This window comes from Equus asinus, chromosome 30, assembly GCF_041296235.1.
Source record: "Equus asinus isolate D_3611 breed Donkey chromosome 30, EquAss-T2T_v2, whole genome shotgun sequence".
Classification (NCBI taxonomy): Eukaryota; Metazoa; Chordata; class Mammalia; order Perissodactyla; family Equidae; genus Equus; species Equus asinus.
In genome coordinates, this window is record NC_091819.1 from 20,649,862 (window position 1) to 20,672,944 (window position 23,083).

The following is a 23,083-nucleotide window of genomic DNA, read 5'->3' on the forward strand; positions in this document are numbered from 1 at the left end:
GGCAGGTGGGTGAAGCAGGGACAGTCCGAACACACAGAAGCTGAAGAATGGTGCTACCTGAGATCAGGCCTCAGGTGAGGGGCTGCAGAGCCACCGCCCACCCATGCTGCCCTGGCCTCCAAGCCCCAGGGTGGAGCTGGGCCTCCAAGGGGTGCCCAGGAGCCAGAGAACAGAGTGCAAAGGCATGTCCAGAGAGGAACACCCAGCTCGAGGAGGACAAGCCAGAAGGAGATGGGGCCCAGGCAGACCTTCGCCTCACCTGGGTAGTTCTGGCAGCCCCCCGCGGTGGAGCCCCGCGTCCAGCGGCCATTGAACAGGACCAGGTTCCATCTGTGCACCTCCTCGCTGCTCAGGGAGTCCGGGGACAGGTTGCAGATCTCCAGGCGAGAGAACTGCCTCAAGAAATCCGCAAAAGACATCCTGGAGGCAGAGGGAGCAGAGGGCTCTGGGTCAAGAAAGTCAGGCTGGAAAGGTGACGGAAGGCAGGTCTCCTGGGCCCGGGAAGAAGCAGAGGCCACTTCAGCGCACTGACACAAGCACGCAGGGACTACTGCAAGAATTGCTCACTGTTGCTAGCTTCTCCGTTGTTATGAGAGAGCCTCCATCACACAGCTAACCAACCAAGCACAGAGACGGACCGTACAGTGGAGGAGGCTCCAGCAGGCAATCCGAACACAGCCCCTGCCTCCAGCTTGGTTACAGCTAAGCCTACAAGAGCTCTTCTCCTATTCAGTTCTGACTGACGTCCAGCATAGAGATGTCCCCTCAGCAGTGACACATTCAGGAAATGTCCTTATTTCGTCCTTAGCCCACCCACGAAGGAGGTTATCCTATTTCGATGGCAAGATAACTCTTAAAGAGACAGAAGTAAAGGCTTTGTTTCATTGGAAAGATATGGAAACTTAGGAAGACAGGTTGATTGCTAATGCACGTTGAGGGCCCAGATATTGTGGTTTCAATGCTTTAGACACACTGGAGGAGAGGTAGAATTATACTAGGGTGAAAAGGGGGAGAAGAATGACAGCCCCCCTGGCCAGGCGCCATGTTGAATTCCTGGAATACACAGAGATGCGCTGCCCCCTGTCAGAACTGGAAGTGACCCGTAACTAAGGGGGCAGCTCTCCAGGAAGCAACTCTCTCACCAAAATTCTCCATCCTCAGCTTTCTTGTCCAGCTTTTCCTTCTGCCTGGGATCTATGTAGCTCCACTCTGGTGCACTGGGGAAAAAGAATAATAAAATTATAATTATTTTTAAAAAGGAAGCAGAGGTGGTCATTTCTGAAGGATTTGCTGCAGTGTGAGCTGTTTACTGCGGCTAAACTTCCCTCAAAGGGCCAGAAATGGAATGCCAAAAAAACCCCAGCCACGTGGAAAGAAAAGGCAAAACACACAGTAGGTGGGGAGCACACAGTCTGGGGAGAGGACGCAGGCCGGGGACATGGACTCCATGGGCACTGGCAAGATGATCCCAGACATGCAGCAGAAACGTTGCTCCGCAGCTTTGCTCTAATTTCACTCTCCAAGCAAGTTTTACATTTCTGATTAAGCCTCCCAGGCCCCTGACCACAGGAATGGGGAAGCCCAAGAGAGGAGAGGCGAGGATGCTGTTGCAGAAAGGCACGCACACCAGGATCAGTCAGCGAGTTGTCATCTAGGCTTATCTATCAGGCTGGGGTGAAGACATTGGAGAGAGTCTGACCACCTCTGGGCAGGGACATGGTCCACTTCCTGAGCCTAAAGAATGACAGTCAGGCCCAGTTTTATGGCAATTCCCCTGAAGGAATGTTTGCCCGATGAGGCCTCCTGCTGGTGGCCTTTTGGTGGCAATACCGACATGCTCTGTTCAAATGCCATCTCCAGCTACCTGACCTTTACAAAGTTAGGTTTTCCTGAAATATCTATGCAATGTCTAAATAAGTGAGCAATATCAAGATCCAACTTAAAATAAAAACTCTCTCCCTGAATACTCTCAGCAGAACATAGATACCTTCCCTTCTCTGCAGAAAAGCCAGGCACCCCAAGGCCAGCCTCTCCCTCGCAGCTGGCCTCCAAGAGCCCCGAGGGAGCAGGCAGCGAAGCTCCCAGGGCCTCTTCCATTCACTGAAACATCCATTGGATCAGCACCAAATCTCAGAATGCGCTTGTTGTAAACAAAGATTAGGGGACACGTTGGAGAATTCTAGATCTCACCTAAATCTCCCAGTTGGTATTTTGGAACTAAAAAACATTTGTTTAATTTAAGTAGACATTGGGCTGAGCCTAGGGATGGTCCCTCAGAGATGAAGCCCCCTTCTCCCCCAACAGTCAGTGCATATATACCCCAGGCTGCATCTCAAGATGATGGAGCATACGGTCCTCACCAGTCACCACCTCCCACCCTTAGACCTGTCCCAGCCTGCTGGAGCCTGAGCGACATCAAGAAAAGGAGAGGAAGTCAGAGAAACCCTTTGGGCAGCTTGATAAACAGCTGTTGGTTAAAATGGCCAAAACTCAGGGTTTCAGTTTCATTTAGAGTGACATTGTTTTGGGGCAGTTGGAAACCGGGGTTTTGCATTTTGCTCAATCTTAGGCAATGGAATAAAAAAATCTTCAATACAGAAGGCCAATCTGTGGTCCTAGGGACACATGTTTCCTCTTGACACCAACCTGAAGGGAAGTGTGGCAGTTATGAGCAGTAATGATGTGTGATTAAATGTAATAAAGTTCCCTTCAAACGCCCCAGTGGCCTCACAGAGTATGGACAGGATGTGGGGGCACACTCGAGATTTAAGAACATATCAGGAGGGGGGTTATTATAACCACTCCCATTTCTGACGGCTCTTCACCAATGACACCAGCAAATTCTAATTCCTTTCCCAGAGCCAGCCTGCCTCCCCCTGCCAGCAATGCCAAGTAGAACGGAAACCGCTCCATGCTTTCTCCATCCTCCCGTACCACAGTGACATCGATTCCAAGGCACGGCTGTCCTGGGACGCCGCAGGAGGCCTCGGTGTCAAGTCACCATCTCTGACCGACTTCCTCCCCCCAGCAGAGAGGCCGCCCAAGGAAAGCCTCTCAGGGCGTTAATGACTTTGTCAGAAAAGATGGATACCCGCCCGTAATGAGCTCCCAGGGAGAGCGAGCGCCTCTCCCATCCGTCACTGCCGGCTGTGGCCAGCAGCTCCTAGGGTCAAGCTCTGCTTTCTAAGCACGGTTTCCTCTTGCTGAGGGGTCTGGCCTTTGTCAGAGTGACCAGGGTTCGTGGAATGGAAAGAATCCGACGGTGAGTGATGGATCTCACCTTTGGATAGCCACAGGTGATAGGCAGAAAACAGGCAAAGCCTCCAGCCCTGAACAAAACTCGACCAAGCTGCCATTTCTGCAAATGCCAGAGCCCAGATCCAGAATCAAAGATGACAGCTAAGTGGTTTTTGTTTTGCTTCTCCCAGCCTGGAACCATCTTATACTGTTTTCTGAACAAGCTGCTTAATTTGTAGACAGAAACCGCTGCCGAACTCACTCTACCCTCCGTCTCATGATTATTGTGGGTTTGCTGATGCCTTTCCTCAGGGGGCAGTGAGGACCAGGGGAGGGGAAAGGACCTACTCATCACTCCAGGCTCCCGTCCACTCCACTTCTCCCCACGGATTCCTGAGTCGGATCAGCTTCTCCGGATGGCCCTGGAAATCCACCTGCAAAGGCCACGCACAAAAAAGCAACTGAGTTGCTGCATCCCGCTGCCCCACATTCACGTCTGCACCCAACAGGATTGGCATTTGATCTTTCAAAGGTCCCTAAACAACCATGCTCTCATTTTCTCTTAACACATGTTTTCAGGCTTCGGCCAGCTGCTCTATTTTTCACAATTTGGTTGAATAAATAGTGAGTCTGGCACAAAAACAAGCTTATGTCTGCTTTAACTTGTGTTTCGGTTTTATGGTTGACTCAGTTCTTAATATACGAGACCTAATAATAATAAATGCCACCCAAACAAATATTAATAACACAGCAGTTCATATTTATTGAGTATGTATTACAGACTAGCACGGCGCGAAGCATTTCAAATGCCTCATTTGAACCTCACGACAATCCTGTGAGCTGGGTAGTGTTATTACCTTCATTTTACAGCTCAAAAATCTGAGACCGAATCTCAGAGAGGCTAAGTTACCCAATGTTACCTAGCTAGTAAATGGTAGATGGAGGACAGACCCACCCCCCCCAGGCAGCCTGTCCCCAGAGCCCGTCTATACCTCCTTCCCCCCCGACTGTTTACTGAATGCTCACTGTGAGCCCCACACTTGCACCTGCATACACCCACAGACAAGAGCAACCGTGAAGTCTGCTGTGTCTTACTTTCCTTTGTATCTTCCGTCAGGCCCTAGCCCAATGCTTACACATACATGCTCCATTTGGATTTGGGAATTGACTTCATTCAAGAGCATATTTGTAAAACACAAACACATGTAAAATGCATGCATGCCATTTTAATAAATAGCAAGAGCTGAGACACCCATTGCATTTCCCTTTGGGCCTCGGCCATTGGGAAACCCAAAGCAAAATGAATTTCTCGATTGTTGCACTGTCTTTAGCCTAGAATAGTCTACGCCCAGATTGGGATGGTCTCATTGTGTCTATACTTTTCCTTGGAAGCCGCCTCAAATTCTTTTTGGAAGCAGAGTGGGGACTACCTGCATTCCTTCCGTCATTATACCGCACCCCGAAAGCAGGCGCGGGTACCACTGCCTTTTTTCTCTTTGGGGATCCTATGGTTTCCACTGCTTTACCTGCACAAACGTACTTCTTGGAATGAGTGTAGAATCTAACTCACAATTTCTACAACTTTCCTCCAGAACCGTCTTCCTCTTCCTGGCCACATCCCCGAGGACAGCCTACACTTCGTTAAAACCCATAGAGCTGTAGTTCAGAGACGGCACGTGATCCATCTCCGAGTGGGTGAGCGTCAGAAGGGCCCTTGTCATGAGCCAGAGCTAAGGGCACACATGTGGTCAGGGCTCTGTGCAACCAGGGAGACCATGCCTCAGCGGGGCTGGGAAGCTCTGGGGCTGATCCCCTCTCTCATCCTCTCAGGGATGCTCTGGACTTATGGTACCATCATTGCACACTGCCCTCCCCGCCCCCATGATTCTACCTCTTCGACTCCGGTGACAGAGTATGCGTGACCCTTCACCAGCTTCTGGCGGGTGATGGCTTCCATTTCAGCTGCACTGGAGACCTGGGTTGAGAATAAAGTCCACTCAGCGTGGCTGACTCTGATCTGGTTGAGGCCGGTCCTACAATGTTTTCCAAAGACAGACTACACAGCCACCGGGCCCCAGTGTGCGGCCGGAGGTGCAGGGGCAACCATGAAGCTCAGGTAAGCAGAGCCCTCTCCATTCAGCCCTCTTTAATTAGGGCTGCGGTTCCAGGCAGGGCGCTGCGTGGCTGCCAAGACTGGAATATGGCTTACCAGCCCTTAAAATGCCCCAGGAAACTGGGAAGTCGTGAATTCTCCAAGAGCAACCCCATGCTGCCTGAAGAAGACTAATTATCCATGACGAATGTTCAGGACAAGTCCTGGTTCTCCACGTTTTCACTGAGAGGGCTTCCCAATCATCCTTCCTCATCACAGCCCACCCTCCACACCCCCATATCACTTCTCCACCAAAACCACACATATCCTGCTGGGATGTCCATTGACACATGTCATTCACACGTCTGAGATCACCAGGTAAGAGAAAGAGAGGAAGGAAGGGTGGGTGGAGTGGCAGGTGACAAGAGACCACAGGGCTGGTGGCCTCCAGGCTCTGGTCTCCACACCACCTTGGCACACCATACAGCCAACCCTCCATGAGAGAGAGGGCACGACCCTGGTTCAGAACCTCTTCCCTTCCTTCAGCGATCTTGAACTCCATCAAGTATTATCAGTCATCATATTTGTTTTCAAAAATCCCAAGATTACTTGGCAAAAAGGAGGCGACAAAGGCAGGGCCCAGGACCCAGGGATCAAGCTACATTCTCAGGGCGATTCCCACAGAACTAAAGGGGCTCTAACAATTAGGGGCATTGGGGCTCCTACCATGAGACCAGCCTCGGTTCCTCCCCACTAATTAGATCTTAACCAGTTCCCACGTGCTGGGGATTAATATGTCACTGGACTTGCCCAGAAAGTCCCAGACTCTGCTCTGGCCCAAAGCCTTTCCAGGCCTCTCACCCACGTCCAGTCCCTTCCCTGCCATACTTGGGGAGGGGAGCCAAGAGAAGCCATTGTGTCTCACATCAATGGAGCAGGCCAGCAGAGAGCTGGAACGGAGCGCCTTCCGGATGATATGATACAGACTGGCCGGCGGCTTCCTCAGATCATAAAACTCAGAGATGCCACCGGTGAAATCCTCAAACCCCTCCACTGTGGACCCTCCAGCAAGAGCCTCATAAGAACCATTGAGTCTGTTGGAAAAGAAAGCAAGCATGCATTATCCACAGCCATGAGCAACCCCACGAGGGGACCACGTGATGTGGGGGCCAGGGCGGTGCTAGGACAGGGCATGGTCTGGAAGGTAAAGGAGGGTCCTTCGCTGATTTTGCCAATTTTACATGGGCCAGGAAAGTGCTTAGGCCACCATCTCAAGTGGCCAGCTCAGCACTGTGCCAGGAACGAATCTCAGACCACCTCTCACTGGGCCACCCACTCCTAGAAAAAGCAGCGAAGTGGAACATTTCCAGAACTGCCCCTGGCTCCTTGGGTTTCTGGGGCGTGGGTAGGGATGGGGGGACCCTCCCTCGAGGCTGAGAGGCATCCCCTGGGGCCTGCTTTGGGAATAGGGCTGGAAAGGAGCTGGGGTTGCAGAAAAGGGTACCACTAAATGCAACTAATTAAAAGAACCCAAAAGAAGGCTTTGAACATGGAATGCCAGCGAGAAGGAGAATGACTCCTGAGCAAAGGGTGGAGACCTTGTTGAGTCTGGTATCTAAGTATTTGTTTTCTTCTTCTTCTTCTTCTTCTTCATTCTTTTAAAGATTCACATTGACCTAAGAACTGACCTTGGGTTTTGAAAGAGGAGAAAGCTAAGGGGCGTGCCCCTGATGCACAGATTCACGTGAGACAGAGCTGGGATTTTAAACTCTTAGCCCAAATTTCTGTTTCTCTGAGTTACTGAGGGATACAGTACATGGGGGTCCAGGTGCTGGGAAAGACTTGGACCCGACACTTTGAGTTTGGGGGGGCCCTCCAGGGAGACTGTGGAGTCTCCTGGCTCCCCACTGCCCCACTTACTTGGCGTAGGCTTTCTCCAGCAGCGCACTCCAGAATTCATTGCCTTCCTCCGAGTGCAGGAAAAGCAGCTTCCCATTCCTGGTGGGCAGCCTGTCATCGACGACCACCTCCACCCACTCTCCATACTGCCAGAACTGGGGGTGGGAAAACACAGCCGCTGCTCATAGGGATAAGCTGATGGGCAGAGTGAGTTTCTTCGGTGGACCTCAGAAAGCGCCTCAGTGCTCATCAGCGGTCAAGCTTTGGACCTTTAATGAGCTCCAAGCTCCTTAAGGGCAGGACCTGTGTCTTACTTATCCATGCACATAGGAGATGCCAGAGAAAGCAGGAAACGTCAATCCAGGGTCTGAGTTTGTGGGTAAGAAAACTTGCCCAGCATCATGCAGTGGCAACAGGGGGTTACTCAGACTCGCATCTCCTGAGCCTCACTCCAAAGTGCTTTCCTCAAGGCCACGTGGCCTGGGGGAGACAGGAGGGGGATGGACGTGTGGATGATTGGATGGATATGTTAAATCAGTGGTTCTCAGGTTCAAGTGTGCCTTAGAACCACCTGGAGGGCTTGTGAAAACAGAGGCTCCCGGGCCCCACCCCCAGAGTTTCTGACACACTAGATCTGGGGCGGGACCCGAGAGCACGGAAAGCAGCGTCAAGGGCCCCAAGCAATGTCCAGTACCTGAAAATGAAAGATTCCTGCGTAGTTCTTCTGGAAATTCTGGTCCCTGGGGACCACCCGGTAAAGCAGCTCTTCATTCAAGGTGAGGGAGGCAATGGCCGCCAGAAGCCAGCAGTCACCTGCACCATGGCACAGGGGACACACACTGGTCAGGCCAGGCCTGCAGGGTCCCTGCTCTCTCTGACCCTCACTGTCCTGTTCAATCCAGAGCCATGTCACACCATTCCCGTCTAAGTCAGATAGTCAGACTCCCTTCCTCCAAGGTCATGAGCAGTTGTCAGCTCCTGACGCCTCACTGGAAGCCACGTACTCAATCACTGGAGGTTCTCCTCCCTACCGCCCACAGCACGCTGAACATTTCACATCTCCTAAGCGCTCGACTAGTGGAGTAGAAAATGGAAAGAAAGAAAAAAAGAAACAAAAACCAGTCTCTTGGGTCACTTATTAGCAACTCTGATAAAAACATTTGGTGGGGGGAAATCATTGAAGCTATTTGGCCAACCCAGGCTGTGTGCGTGTGAGTGTGTGCACATGTGAGTGTGTGTGCAGGTGTGTTCCTTGCACAGCACGACCTTGGACGATGGAGAGTTGGGTCCACATGTCTGTTTAAAGGACTCCCCCTCTATGTTTCAGAGCTCACTATGACAGCCTTGATGTTTCAACGCTTCTAACACTCTTGAGGTATTGATGAGCATAAAATCATCTTAATTTGAGGCAGAAGAAATAAAAGTCAAGAGAGGTTAAAATTCCTAGGGCTTGGTGTTGGTCTTTGCAGAGCCAAGTAAATGTAGAAGAAAACAGAAAACCCCTTTCTATGCAAGTCAGGACCTCCCAGACCGGGTCAGTGAGTGGCACTTTCTTGGAAGGCATCTTTGTCCCTTGGGGTGTGGACTTCACGAGATTAAGCACAAGCGCCAGACACTTCTGGCTCACCCCAACATCCTGTGGCGGATCTATCATCATGATGTAAGCACGTCTTGTGTGTATGCCTATCCTACATCGGTCTCTGAGATCTCCATGTCTTTAAACACGCTTCTCATAGTGTGAGAGGATGTTTCATCCCACTGGCCCAACAGCGGCCTCTGTCCGGTTTCACTGCAGGGCCCCACCTCCAGGAGTCGAGGGTTTGGTGACAAGTTTCTCCCATTCGTTCAGTTCAAATGAATCCAAAATCCTGCCTGTGTATCTCACCTTCACTTTTTCCATTAAAAAAAATCTGCATCTCTTCAATGTATCTTCCCATGGAAGCCCCTTCCATCATTTAGAGATGCTTTGAGGACCTCGTCTGGCTTTGCTTTCCTGTAACACTGGCCGAAGCTGCATGTATAGTCCAGGAGTGAACGCCCCATGGTTTTCTCAGACTCAGGAGAGTAAACTGTGGCCCAGGATCCCGCCTCTGAGGATCCGTCATCTGTTTGGCACGGCTCCATCACCAGGTCACCCTAGAAAGCCTTTTTCTCTGTCTGTCCTTCGCTGTCAACAAAGATCTTCCTGATTTGGTCCTAAATTAATTCCTTTCCCTCTTGCTTTCCCCACCCAACCTCACATTCTCTCTGTCTCTCTGTCTCTCACACACACATTTCCTTTTGGAGGGGCTTTTCTGATCCAGAAGGCAACTCTGCTTCCCGCCTCCCTCTCTCACCCGGCTCCACTTCACTGACAAGCACCCTCGTCCTGATGGCAGCAGGGCTCCCAGGGGAGACCAGACCCGGCGGCCGGGGGAGGCAGAGTCGTACGGGCAGTCATGGGTTTGTTGCTTCTCACTACAGAAGACTCAAGAGGGGCAATATCTCATTAAAAGGCAATTTCCAAAGAGTGAACAAAATAGCACAGTTTCCTCCCATCCCTCCTGTCTCCTTCCTGCTAACACCTGTGATCATGTCATGTCTACGCAAAAACCTCCAACTCCCTCCGTTGCTTAAGACTGAAGTAAAAACAGGCAACCAGATCCTTCACAATATGACTCTGCCCACTTCCCCCGCCTTTCTCCCGTGATACTCCCACCCTGAATCTAATCTCCAGTCAAACTTGGATGTGCACAAACCACGCCCTGGTCTTTTCCATGGCCACGCTTTTTCTCGTTTGTTCCCTCTGCTTGCAACACCACCTGTTGAATCTTTCCTCTTCTCCACGAAGCCTTCGGCCCCGCCTCTTATCCTCCAGCCACAAGTCACCTCATTTTCCTTGTGTTTCCCAAAGACCTTATTTATACTTCTCTGTGCACTGAACACAAGCTGCCTCAGATCGTAGTCACCACCCACTTTGGACTCAAACCTCCATTTGTGCATCAGCCACTTGGCCAAGCTTTCCTGATCCAATGGCTGACCTGCCTCGGCGGCCCATGCACTCCCTCCTCAGAGCCACCAGCACCTTCCTGGGCCACTGGAGCTGTCTCTCTCCCCACTCCTCTCTGATCTCTTCCTACAGAGCAGAGATGTGGGTTCCTTCATCTGGGCATCCCCAGCTGGTGGCTGACACATAGTCGGGACTCAATGAAAGTTCGATAAATAAAAATAAATTAGCAAGGGAATGAAGGAATCAATGAATTACATTTTGTTCTTGTGCAAACCCCCAAGAGCGCCTTCCACATGTTGGCCCCTGAATCTCCCCGGCGTGTGGGAAGTGGAGCCCCACGAGGACGTGCACTGAGCCTGACAGCTTCCACCTCCACCAGCATCAGGGCCTTTGCCTCTGAAGCTCTGGGGCAGAGGGAGACAAGGGAAGACAGTCCCCAAGACACAGGCCTCTGGCGAGTGGACGGGGAGACTGCTCTGCAACCCTCTATGAAGCAGGTGGCCTCTCATCGGGGTCAGAGCTGCCTCATGACCCTCATGACTGGGTGCAGCCTGGCCCCTCTTCTGAAATGGACCTTCTTGCTCCCAGCCCAAGCTCCTTCCAACAGTCCGCCTAGAACACTCCAGAGACATTACAATTCAAGGCACAGGAATGAAATGTCCCTCAGTTGCTGACATCAAAGGGGGCTGCCCAGCTGGAGGAGAGCTTAATTCTCTCTTCATCTGCCTCACTCCTGACATTTCACAGGGTCCACCCGGCTCGCACAGCGTTCTGAGGAGACGTGGCGGGTACACAAGCTTTTGGATTCCTGCCAGTGACTCTATAAGGTGTGAATGGATTGTCAAGACAAAGATGCTTTTTCTGAAGAACACAGCCAAATGAGTGTGTTCCCCTTTAAAGAGTTCTCTGGGGAGGATGGACATTTATTCTGTTGCTCAAAACATTTCAGGAACTTGTTTTGGAGAACTGCCTTGAAGGCTGTGGCATAGTCATTGGGTTCTTCTCAGTGGAGACACAGCTTTGATTTTTTTTTTAAATTTTTTTTTTGAGGAAGATTAGCCCTGAGTTAACATCCACTGCCAATGCACGGTTTTTGTTTTTTTTTTTTTTTTTTTTTTTTGCTGAGGAAGATTGGCCCTGAGCTAACATCTGTGCCCTTCTACCTCTACTTTATACATGAGACGGCTGCCACAGCATGGCTTGACAAGCAGTGTGTAGGTCCATGCCTGGGATCTGAACCAGCGAACCCCAGGCCACCAAAGCAGCACATGCGAACTTAACCCCTGCACCACCGGGCCGGCCCCCACAGCTTTGATCTTTGAGCAAAGTTTTAACTTCTAAAAGCAGCCAAGAGGCTTTTGGACCCAAGTTTGGTGGTGAATAAGGTGGACAAAAAAACTGGGAAATAATCTTAATGAAGAAGTCCCTTCTCCCCAGCCACCTCCAGCGAAGGCTGGTCATGGGTTAGAGGTTTGGCCAACCAGAGAGCTAGGGTGGGGAGTCCTGGGTCACTGACCTCATGGGGAGTTGGGAAACCTCCTGAGCTTTGTTCTTCCTACTCCTTATTCAGGTTATATATGTAATGGGTTCAATATTTACTAAAAGAATAAGCCGATCTTTTTTATTTCACTCAAAGAACGATCCCCCTGAACCCCCCACCCACTGCATCAGTAGGCTTCAGGGCTTCCAGAAAACATCAGATGGACCCCAACCATCACAACGAAGTCGTTGCTCTGCTCTGTCAAAAAAAGTTTTTAAGTCCATCAAGAAATAATAATCCTGAGTCAGCCTTTGTTAAAAAAGATACCTCTAAATTCAAAAATTCACATATTACAGTCAAAACTTGAAGGTCTGAACACCTAGCGTTACTATAAGCCATAGGTAACAAAAACGCAGGCTGCAACTTAACAGAATTTCCCAAACATCAAGGGAGGAAGTGAAGACGCTTCTGGGCCACAGGGAGAAGGAGAAAGGAGGGGAAGAAAGAGAAAAGGTCAGACATCGGAGGCCCTGCAGTCTCCTCCCCCATCTCGAGGATGAACAATGGCTGGAGTGGCAACAAGAGTTCAACCCCAGGTAGATTGCAGAGGAAGCCAAAGCAGAGAGGATTCATGCCCTGCTTCCCACTGGGGACTCTGGGAGCAAAGTAAAAATGGCAGCACGGAGTATTTAGGCAGAAAGAAGGTGAGAGAAGATGGCAAAGAGCGCCCCCAAGCACTCCCTCTGCCAACAGATGATGACTGAGCCAAGGGCAGGGAGGAAAAGGCAGGTCAACCCTACTGCAGAGGTTGTGTTGACCACGTGGCTCAGGGACTGGCTGGAAGACGCGATGTGTCAGCATGCACCCAGGCGGGCCTGAGTCAGCCCGGGAAGCTCCACTGGACCCTGATGGTACCAAGAGAACAGACATCACGATACACCAGTCACATCTCCAGGGGACCAGCCAGGACCCAGAGGACAGCACCAGGTACACAAGGACCAGCGGCCCTTCTCGCACTTCGTGGAGGACATACGGCCTTCCTCATATGCAGGCACCATCTTGGGGAGCCTGGAGAGGGGCCATGAAGAAGCAAGAAACCACCAAATAGAGTGATGGAAAGAGGAACATTTATCCAAAAGAGAGGAGAAACTGAAACAGGCAGAGACAGAAATACTTTTAAAGATTTTATTTTTCCTTTTTCTCCCCAAAGCCCCCCAGTACATAGTTGTGTATTTTCAGTTGTGGGTCCTTCTAGTTGTAGTATGTGGGATGCTGCCTCAGCATGGCCTGATGCCATGTCCGTGCCCAGGATCCAAACCAGCAAAATCCTGGGCCGCCAAAGTGGAGCTCGTGAACTCAACCACTCAGCTACAGGGCCAGCCCCCAGAAATACTTTTAATTGGCTAATTTCCGTTTCCCTCCTGCTCACGGTCCGGTCCGTGGCCATGGGGGCTCCCAGTGGGCTGAGATCGGTCGAGGAGAACACACAGGGCTCTGCCGATTGCACAGCTGAATGTAATGCAAAGACTCTGACCCTGCTAATATGTGCCCGTTTTGTAAAAATCCATCTTCAGGATTTGATTACAGCTGAGGCATCCTTCGCAGGGTTCGTACACAGGCGCTATTTCCGCTCTGTGCATCGGTGCTAAGCTGTCACGGAAGCTCACCTCCTTCTCGCTCCCGTTGATGTTGCTCGTGCCTTTTCCAGCCCCCAGCGTTTAATTCCTGCCTTTTCACCGACATTAAAACACGCGCACACTGTGGCTCTTCTTGCTTTGCTGACAACTCCCATCTCTCTGGCTAGACTGACAGCTCCCTGGGGGCAAACCATGGGCCTCAGACATTTCAGACTCCAGCATAATGCCGACTGATTGAAACCAAGTGGGTAGGAAATTGTCAGAAGTGATTTGAAAATTGACACTTTGATTACCAGCAGGGAAGTCTTACGACTGAGCCCAGTTTGCAGTCAATAGCTCAAACAAGGGGAGATAAAACAGCATATGTTAATACTGCATAAGACTAAAACCGGGTTTAGAACTTAGAGCTGCTGCCTTAGTTAATAATGCTCCTATGACATAGAGCATCCAGCTGGGGCAGGGTTCCCTAACTCAGAGCTACTGACACTTTGGGCTGGATAGTTCTGTGCCGTGGGGCCTGTCCTGTGCACTGGAGGATATTCAGTGGCGTCCCTGGCCTCCACTCACTAGACGCCAGTCGCACCTGCCTCCCACTGTGACAACCAATAACGTCTCCCAACATTGTCAAATGTCCCCTGGGGGGTACGGGGTGGGGATCAGCTCCCCATTGAGAACTAATGAGCCAGAACTTCCACAGCAAAATCAGGGGCTGAGGAAAGTCTGCACTGGAGGGAGGGTGGACAAAATGGCTTTGCGTAAATCTACAGCTCTAAACCACTGCTCAATATTATCAATGTCACTGACGATGATGATAACGCTATTTCTTAACCTATCACTACTCTGGGAGCCACTTCCTGCTTTCCCCTTACTTCTCTCGCTCCTGTCTTCTCTGGCTAAAGAAAACTGTAACAGCCAAAGGAAGTCTCTGACCTGCTCATGGAGTTTGGTACCCACGCCAGGAGTAGGGTCTCATCAACATTGGCCCCACTGAAGACCCCTGGCATGATTAGACTCAGGCCTCCCTGGATGTGGGAGAGTGACCTCTTGACCTCCTGCAGGACCCTTGAGCCACATAGTTATACCATTCTTCCTTCCCTCCAAATCATACAGATGTCAGCCCCCACCTCTGCAAGCCAAGGCAAAGCTTGACATTTCGGAACCTGGGAGACATCAGCTCAGCTGGGTCTCTGGTGACCCCGCCCCTGCAGCCTAGCCCTCCCCTGTGGCCAGCCTCCACCCTGCAGACACCCCTCTGCTCTCTCCCCAGCCTTAGCCCTGAAGCACAGACACCTGCCAGCCCTGGGGACGCCTGACTCCAGCTCTGTCATGGCCTTTGGGCAACCTCAAGGCTCCAGTTTACTCTGAGATCATTGTCACCTGCTCTCCCAAGCCACATAGCCACCCAGTAGCAGTGCCTGCACAGGCTGCCTGGGTGGCGCACAGGGCTGGGGGGCGTGAATAAATCGGCCATGTTCACACCCCAGAGCATCCTGAGCCGGAGGCTTCATTTATATTCTGGGCTCTTTGCATGATTTCGTAAATCTCCCCCACCACTCCAGCCTCCAATCCTCCTTGGAAAACATATCTTAGGGAGATTCCCTCCCTTCAGGTTTAGGGCGTAGTTCTGGTATGTCATCATCACTCACCAGCACTTAGCGAGCATCCCCGTGTGGGGGACAGTCTGCAGGACACCAGGCTGAGAGAGATGTAAGACATGGTCCCTGCCCTTGAGAAGCCCACAAGCATAGAAGAGTAGAAATAACACAGGCTTTGGACTCCGAAAGCCTGGTTTAATCCTCAGGCCCCTACGTGTCTGCTGAGTGACCTGCCGCAGTCACCTAACTCCTCTGATCCTCAGTTTTCTAATCTGCAAAATGGGTTTGTACCTCACAGTTTATTGTACAGGATCCTTTCACACTGAGCGAAAAGGACTTATTTGTAACAAGAGGAATGTTTGAGAATATATATAAATATAAATCTCCAGTTGGGTAGAGAAGACATCAGGCCGCAAAAGATATAAAAGATGCACATTTGCGTACATACAGTAGCAGCAAAAATACTCTAACATTTTTACGGTACCTCTTGAGCACCTTGATTGATGGTCCCTACGGGTAAGCCAGCTTCTCTCTACTCGACCCCATTTGCCAATGCAGCTTCCAGGGAAGGCAGATAGGGAAGAGCAATAAGAGGTGGGCTGCAAAACTCCAGAGCAAGGAGCAAGTGCCCAATGGGTTGAGGGAGCCCAGAGGACCGAGGGCCTCCCCAACTGGGACTCAGAGAGAAAACCACTCTGGAGAGAAGTTCTGCACCAGCCTGGGCAGCCTCCAGAGCACTAAGAAAGTGGTGAGCCACGGATGGACAGAGATGCCTGGCTGGCTCTCCGCAAACCCCCTCAGTCCCCTTGTGACACCAACAAATTAAAAAAAAAGAGGCCACCAGTGTGATGCCAGCAGTGGACACCAGCAGAAGGCCAGGGCAGGAACCAGGAGAACCACAGCTCGGCAGACACAGCCAGCACACACACGAGGATCCGGTGGGCCGGTCCTCCGGCGCCATCTTGGAAAGGAGAGCAGAAGAGGAATCTGAAAGGCTAACCAGTTACCAAAAGGGACTGAGTTAGGCTTAAAACGACTGTTTCAATTATTGGATTGGACAAAGTTTTAAACTAAAGGGGACTCAATTTAGTTCCCCACTTCCCAGGCAGGGCCCCTGAGGAGGATCACAGCAGTTTTAGATCTCAGACATGTGCCAAGTGCCAAACCCAGTGACTCCAGAGGAGCTGGCTGGATGAACTTCAGATAGTCTCCCACAATAAGCCACATCTCTGCAGATAAGGAAAATTCCAGTGGCTCTCCGGTGGGCCGCACAAGGAGAGCACCTTCCTAGAGCGAATCTTCCAGGCTTTGTGCCAATCAAGCGGGTATTTATTCCCCACTTTCCTGATGAGTAAAGCTTAGGGCTTGAGCAGTTAAGCGACCTCCCAAGGTCGGCCACACAATGTCAGAGCCAGGATCAGCCCCGAACATCACTAGCTTGCCGCCTTTCCTACATTCTGCAGAGCCGCTCAGAAGGTGAGGCAAGCAGGGTTATCAGCATCGGAAATATTTGCCCTAGACGTCTAGGAAAGACAAGCAAGAAATTTCAGGAACCTTCTGTCCTCCCCTCAAACCACACACAGCTCCTCATTAGCCTCTCTCCATCCTCACTTTCCATTGCCCGCACCACTGCCCCTCTCGTTAACATTTGGCTCACCCTCTGACCTACCTCCTATAGTAGCATCCACTTACATCACAATAACATCAAATAGTTGCCACTTCTTGGAGTTGTTATGAAGATAAAAACGAGACAATGTGTGCAAAGTGCTCAGCTTACAGCCTGCTGTGTAGAAAGTCTTCAATAAACCTCCTTGTTATTAGCTGTTATCACCCAACCCACAATTAACCAAAAACACAGAGATGCCCAAACAAGGGAATCAGCAAACATCCACTGAGCATGTAGTTAGTGCCGTGGAGTGGACTCCGACTCCTAGCGTCCCTGTGCACAGCAGAGCAGAACCCTGCCCGGTCTTTTTACACCATCCTCTCCCCACCAGCGCTGTATCTGACAATGCTCCACTGCTGTTCATAGGGTTTTCATGGCCAGTTTGTTGCAAGTGGGTGGCCAGGTCCTCCTTCCTAGTCTGTCTTAGTCTGGACGCTCCACTGAAACCTGTCCACCACTGGTGACCCTGCTGGTATTTAAAATACCTGTGGCACAGCTTTCAGCATCACAGCAACACGCAGCTGCCACAGTATGACAACCTACAGACGGTGGTGAGGTTCCCTTACAGTGGAATGAACCTGGGTCTCAGTGGTGGGAGCCCTGAATCCTAACCACCAGACCACCAGCATCTACACTAGAACACCAGTGGCTGCTACCCACAAGAAAACGAAAATGAGGGCCTGGCCCCGTGGCTGAACGGTTAAGTTCACGCGCTCTGCTGCAGGCGGCCCAGTGTTTCGTTGGTTCAAATCCTGGGCGCGGACAAGGCACTGCTCATCAAACCACGCTGAGGCAGCATCCCACATGCCACAACTAGAAGGACCCACAACGAAGAATATACAACTATATACCAGGCGGCTTTGGGGAGAAAAAGGAAAATAATTTTTTAAAAAAAATCTTTAAGAAAAAAAACACGAAAACGAAAATTATACTAGGAAGTTGCTGGTGCCACTCCCCATACTAACCTCCACGTCTGACCTATCAAGCACGGCTCGCCATCTTGCTCCCACCCACCTGCCTCTCCTCTGGGTTTCCTCTCTCAAACATCAGCACCACTAGTGTTTTAGTTTCTCAGTTGCTCAAGCCTGGGAGTCTTTTTATCTTTTTGCACATCCACTTTTTTTTTTTTTTTTTTTTTTGCTGGGAAAGATTCACCCTGAGCTAACATCTGTTTCCAATCTTCCTCGTTTTTTTTCTTTTCTCCCCAAAGCCCCAGTACATAGTTGTATATTCTAGTTTTAAGTCCTTCTAGTTCTTCTACATGAGCCGTGGCCACAGCATGGCTACTGACAGACGAGTGGTGTGGTTCCGCACCCGGGAACCAAACCCAGGCCGCTGAAGCAGAGCGCACCGAACTTTAACCACTAGGCCGTCAGGGGTTGTTCCTGGGACTCATTTTGGTTCTTTCCACTCACTCCACTCACATCCAATTGCTTCCCAAATGCTTTTAACTTTATTCTTAAATAGCTCCCGAATCCAGCCCCTCCTCTCTAACACCCCCCGCCATTGCCTTCTCTCCCACTGGGATTATGAGGGACCCTCTTTCTGCAAACGTTCATTATCCAGGAGCTGTAATTAGGAGGTTGCAGAAAGAAACAAACTTGTCACGATGTGAAAATATTCACGCATTTGCACTTAAACATCCTCCCTGCTTAACACTAATACCTATCCCTACCCATCAAGCCCGTCTCACATGCAAATATAATGCAAAGTAGCTGCAAAGTGACAACGAACATTCTGCTAAGTTTTCGGGATTTCATGAAGTTGATGAAACTGGCATAGAAGAGCTGCTCCCGAGCCACCGTCCACGTCGAACCCGGCAGAGTTAAAGCAGTTACAGCCGCCGAGGAAGAGAAAACGGACCCGGCTCAAGGCAGGATTGACACTTTAAAGGGGCATGGTCAGAGCATCAGAGGGTTGAAAGAGGACCTTGGGAAAACTGATGAAGTCTTTGAATGTTTTCCTGATTCTGCTTCGAAACTCAAGCGAGAAACGGAGGGTGTTGCATCCTGCTGTCTCGTCATTTCTTTGGAAAAAGCACACCCCTCAAAAAAGTCAACAATTGATTTCATTCCTAGTTCTAAGATTTAGCACAAAGCTGCAATTACTACACAAGCATTGTGAAATCTAAGAAAACATTTTTTTCATAATTTTTGGTATTATTTTTCAAAGTTATACACTTATCAAACCTTTTTAGAAACTATTTACTAAGAAATGTGGACCACCGTTATGCTTTTAGTGGGCCCCTCTTCCCATACAAGTTACCCTCAGATAATGAGGGTTTCTGGTGGGGCCTTGCCTCCTGCCTGGCGTTTCCGTTGTCCCCACTGCACAGGTCTGGCTGAACACGCCCCTGCTGACAAACCTCCCCCGCGTCCCCATTGCCCTGAGGAATAAAGTACCCAATTCTTCCCGCAGCATCAAGGCCCCGCGTGACCTGGCGCCTCTCTGCTTTCCACCCTCAGCTTCTGCACCCCTGCTCCCTCCATGCTCCAGCCCTGGCACTTTCTTGCGGGTCCATGCCAGTGCCCGGCTCTTTCTAGCCGAAGGACCTTTGTTCAAATTCTTTCTGCGGCCTGAAAGCCTTTTCCTCTCCCTCTTTACCAGGAGAGGAGAGACAGTGCCCGTTTGTTGGAAGAAAGCCCTTAAAAAGTATTTGTAAGATGAATGAATGAACTGTGAATGTTCTTCCTGATCCTGACAAATTAGTATGTCTGACAAGCCACATGTCCCTTCGGTCTCCTATGCGTCCCACCACCAACCATCCTTGAACCCGCCACGTGCCCCCCACCTCCTGCTGTACCTGTAAATTAAGAATCTAGCACACCTTACTGGGTATCATCCTCATTTTAGGTTGCATTAGAGCAAGCCTCCGTTCTTCTAGAAGCAAGACCCCAGAGCACATGGGTCCCTGGCACTGCAGATGTGCAGAAACTCTCAGCAGGGAGTGGGGTATTGGGGTCGCCCCGGGAAGAGTGTCACTAACACCGTTTCAAAGATTAGCCCCAAATCTTACTGGTGTTTTTCTGAGCAATGGCCATGTGACTCCTTATGGCAACTATAATTTTTATATCCTCAAAAATCACTCCTTTCGAGCTGTAAGACATGGAATAAAATGCACTAAATAATCCACTTCCTGCGACCCCCCATAGGTGGGCTCACAGCTCCACTCGCGGTTCCCATGGCTACCCAGAAGGCGGCCTCAGACCTGACAGCAGAGCGGGGACAGCTGGGCGCCGAGGGTGGCTCCCACCTGTCATAGCATTTTGCCGAGGACAGTTCTGGGGGTGTCTTTGGCTCCCAGAAGCTGCAGAGCATCCCAGAGAGTTAATAGAGTCCAAAAAGGGGGACAAAACGGGAAAAGTTGGGAGGTCATCTTTTGAAATCAGAGGCCATCCTGCTTTACCTTCTAAGAGATCAGCAGGGAGGAAAGGAAAAATGAAAGAAAACTCTACACAGCTGAGGGAGCGTGTTGAAATTATCACAGAGTTCCTGCTAGTTTTCAAGCAGCCCACCAGGCCAGTGCTCATCTCGTTTCTCCTGTTGTTGAAGGAATAAGGCTCAATGGTGTGGAACTGTTCCAGAACTTCCTTTTTCCCCTCGCTTTAAATCAGGTCTTTAATGCTATCTGGAAGGGAAAAAATTTCTTAGTAGATTATAAAAATGGAAGTGATTCACTGAAAGGAAAAAACATCAGTAAGTAAATATATCTGGGGCTTATGCAAACACATCTCAGAGCCAGTTTCAAGGAAGTGGTTTACTTACTGAGTTTAATTATAATGCCCTTTGGATTAAAAAATGAGACGAAATATGAGAAGCCGGGTCCAACAGAGAAAAAAAATAAAAGATGAGTGCTCAGACTCATCGTTAGCTCTGGCCAAGGCTGAAATGCACACGGTGACATAAAAGTGGTCCTTAACTGTTGGCACCGGGGCCGCTGACACAGGTTGCCGAATACCCCCCTCCAAAAATGACTGCAAATGGTGCTGCGCTCCCAAATTGGCGCTGGGGATCCTGAGCCTTCCAAATGTACAAATGGGTCCTTCAAGTGCATCAGATATTAGACACAGGACCAAGGAGAGGCTCCACGGCAAGATGAGGACAGCCTTCCAGCCTCAGACGCACTAAGAGATGAAGTGAAAATGAACCCAGATGTAAAAATGCCCAGCAGCCCAGTGGAGTGTTGGGGGCTGAAAGCAAGGTATTTTTAGGCTGGGAAAATATTCTGAGTACAGCGCCTAGGAGCAAAAAGATGAGAAAGGAGACAGGAAGGAAGCAAAAGTCCCGGGGATGGGGTCGAGGGGTCCCTGGCCAGGTCGCTGGGCAGGCAGCCACAGAGAAAGCAGTCTCAACCAGCAGCCAATGCAGGGGCCCAGGGCTCCCCCAGAAAAGAACTGACTTCTCCAAAGACCCAGGCAAGGACGGCTAGCAGCAGTTCAGCGCAGAGAAGAAGGGTGAAAGCCGGGTGGACAGTGGAGTGTGCAAAAGGGACTTGGTATAGACTGAGAGGCTAAACCAGCCCTAAACGGCTTGCCGATCTGTTCTGGTCTGCTTGTGCAGTGCTGCCTGCATGGTGATTGAGATATTGAATGGGGAGGTTTCACACAGAAAACTAGATTTCTGGTTTCTCTTTAAAAAAGTACAAAATCTGGCCCAAATCCATTCATACATTGATTCTACAAACATTTATTGAGCATCTAGTCTGTGCCAAGTACTATTCTAGGCCCTAAGGAGACGACAGCAGGGAGAAAAATATCCTCAATGTCATGGGGTTTCCATTCTAGCGGGGAAGACAACCAATAAATAAATACATGTAGCAGGTAGTAAATGCCACACGGAAAAGAAAAGCCGAGCGAGGGGAGTGACAGTAACTAGGGAGCGCTATTAGATGCAAGGCAGTCGGGGTGGGTCTCCTAGCTCCTGCACGGTAACATCCGGGTCAAGTTGGGGGGTGCTTCCCCGTCATGCAGGGCATGATCTCTAGTTTGCCACAGGCCCCACTACTCTCTATTGAACCTCCTCCTGGCCTAGAGTTGTTGGCGAAAGGGCAAGAGCTGAGATGGCAGGAGGGAGACAACAAGAACAGACAGGGCCAAGAGAGAGCCTCTAAAAGAGGGTGGCATCTGGGAAGGGCTTGTAAAATGGCCCAGACTGCTGCCATGGAGACTCTGCTTGATTCTTCAAATCTGTGTAGCCTCTTAGAACAAAGGAAGCATCTGTCCTTTCTCCGGTGAGTAGGCGCTGTGGGTTTGCTTCTGGAAGGACCAGGCTCTCATGGGAGGAGGAGAGCGCAGAGGAGGGAAAGGAGGATCCACACGTCTGTTCCGTGGGTGGCAGGCACTGAAGGGGTATGCCCATGACCCACAGCCCCAGATGCTCCTGTGGAAGTTTCTAAGAAATGCCCAAGGCTGAACCCGAGCTCACGGAGGCCTGAGCGCAGCCCGTCACCTCCTGCTTCCTGCTCCTGCGCCAGCCTGCCTCCACCTCCACTGTCCCCTCTCAGGGAGGAGCCGCAGCCCCCAGGACACATGGGCTCCCCATAGTCTCAGGGACCCGACACTGCATCACCAGCCCTCCATGAACCACACTGTCTGCAGGTGGCTCCCGGGGCCTCCTTTATTCGTGCCCGTTAACCAGCCACGCGTGCCAGACCTGATGGCTGAGGTGGGGGCAGCGGCGTGCCCCTAAAAGGTCAGAGAGGGCTGGAGGACCCCAAGACTCACAGCCTGTCCTTGATGGAGAAAGTGTCCTTGGACCCTGGTAGATGTCCGCCAAGTAGGAATCTCAGCCGTGGGCAGTGCCCTGAGCTGTTGGACACGATGTCAGGCCCCAGCGGTGGGGGTCCTGTTGGGTCTGTGGAATACATTACAAATCCTGTCCTCTGAAAGTGGAGGACAGAAGTATTTCAGCAAGCCCCCCATGCATAGGAATCAGCCACCCTCTGGGACGTGGTTTTTAGACCCAAACCTCAGGCTGCTCAGCCAAGACGAAGCTCAGAGAGCGCCCCTGGCCTGGCACCGTTCATCGCCTCCAAGTAAGGTTAGTAACCTCAAGGGCAGGGGCTCGTCTCCCTGGGGCCTCAGAGGCTGGCCTGCACTTTCTGCATTTCCCTTAGGAAGTGGGGAGAGTTAGGACCCCTCTGAGGAGGTGCAACTGGAGAGTCCTGACAAGATTCTCTTGCTGCCAAAAGAAATCTCTCTCTAGCAGAAGCAGCCTAACACTCCTGCAATGCAGGCTTCTTCACCTTCCCTGTGAATGGGCCCTCTGGCAGTCCCGTGAAGTCAAGATCTAATGTCAGAGTAATGTTTCTAAATGCATAAAGAAAAAAGAGGACTCTAAAAAGTCCTATTGAAACAGTTACCAAAACATGTGTTAGAAAATTATAATACAGGAAGGTTTGTGCTTCTTATTAATGTTCTATATAAAAGATTTGGAGGGTGGCCTAAGAAACAGCATAATTATGAGGAAGTGATGAGTAGAAGTGGTAT

General features: G+C 50.7%; 1 protein-coding gene across 1 annotated transcript in view; it reads right to left on the minus strand.

Moving 5' to 3' along the window:
• CAPN8 (calpain 8) overlaps positions 1-23,083 on the minus strand; it is a 63,142-nt gene that overhangs the window by 25,733 nt on the left and 14,326 nt on the right. The window contains exons 3-9 of the mRNA XM_014838739.3: positions 7,923-8,041; positions 7,250-7,383; positions 6,255-6,423; positions 5,129-5,212; positions 3,586-3,671; positions 1,143-1,217; positions 260-420 (exon numbers count right to left, since the gene is read on the minus strand). Of these exons, the coding sequence (XP_014694225.3) occupies positions 260-420; positions 1,143-1,217; positions 3,586-3,671; positions 5,129-5,212; positions 6,255-6,423; positions 7,250-7,383; positions 7,923-8,041 (828 nt within the window). The remainder of the gene's footprint in view (positions 1-259; positions 421-1,142; positions 1,218-3,585; positions 3,672-5,128; positions 5,213-6,254; positions 6,424-7,249; positions 7,384-7,922; positions 8,042-23,083) is intronic.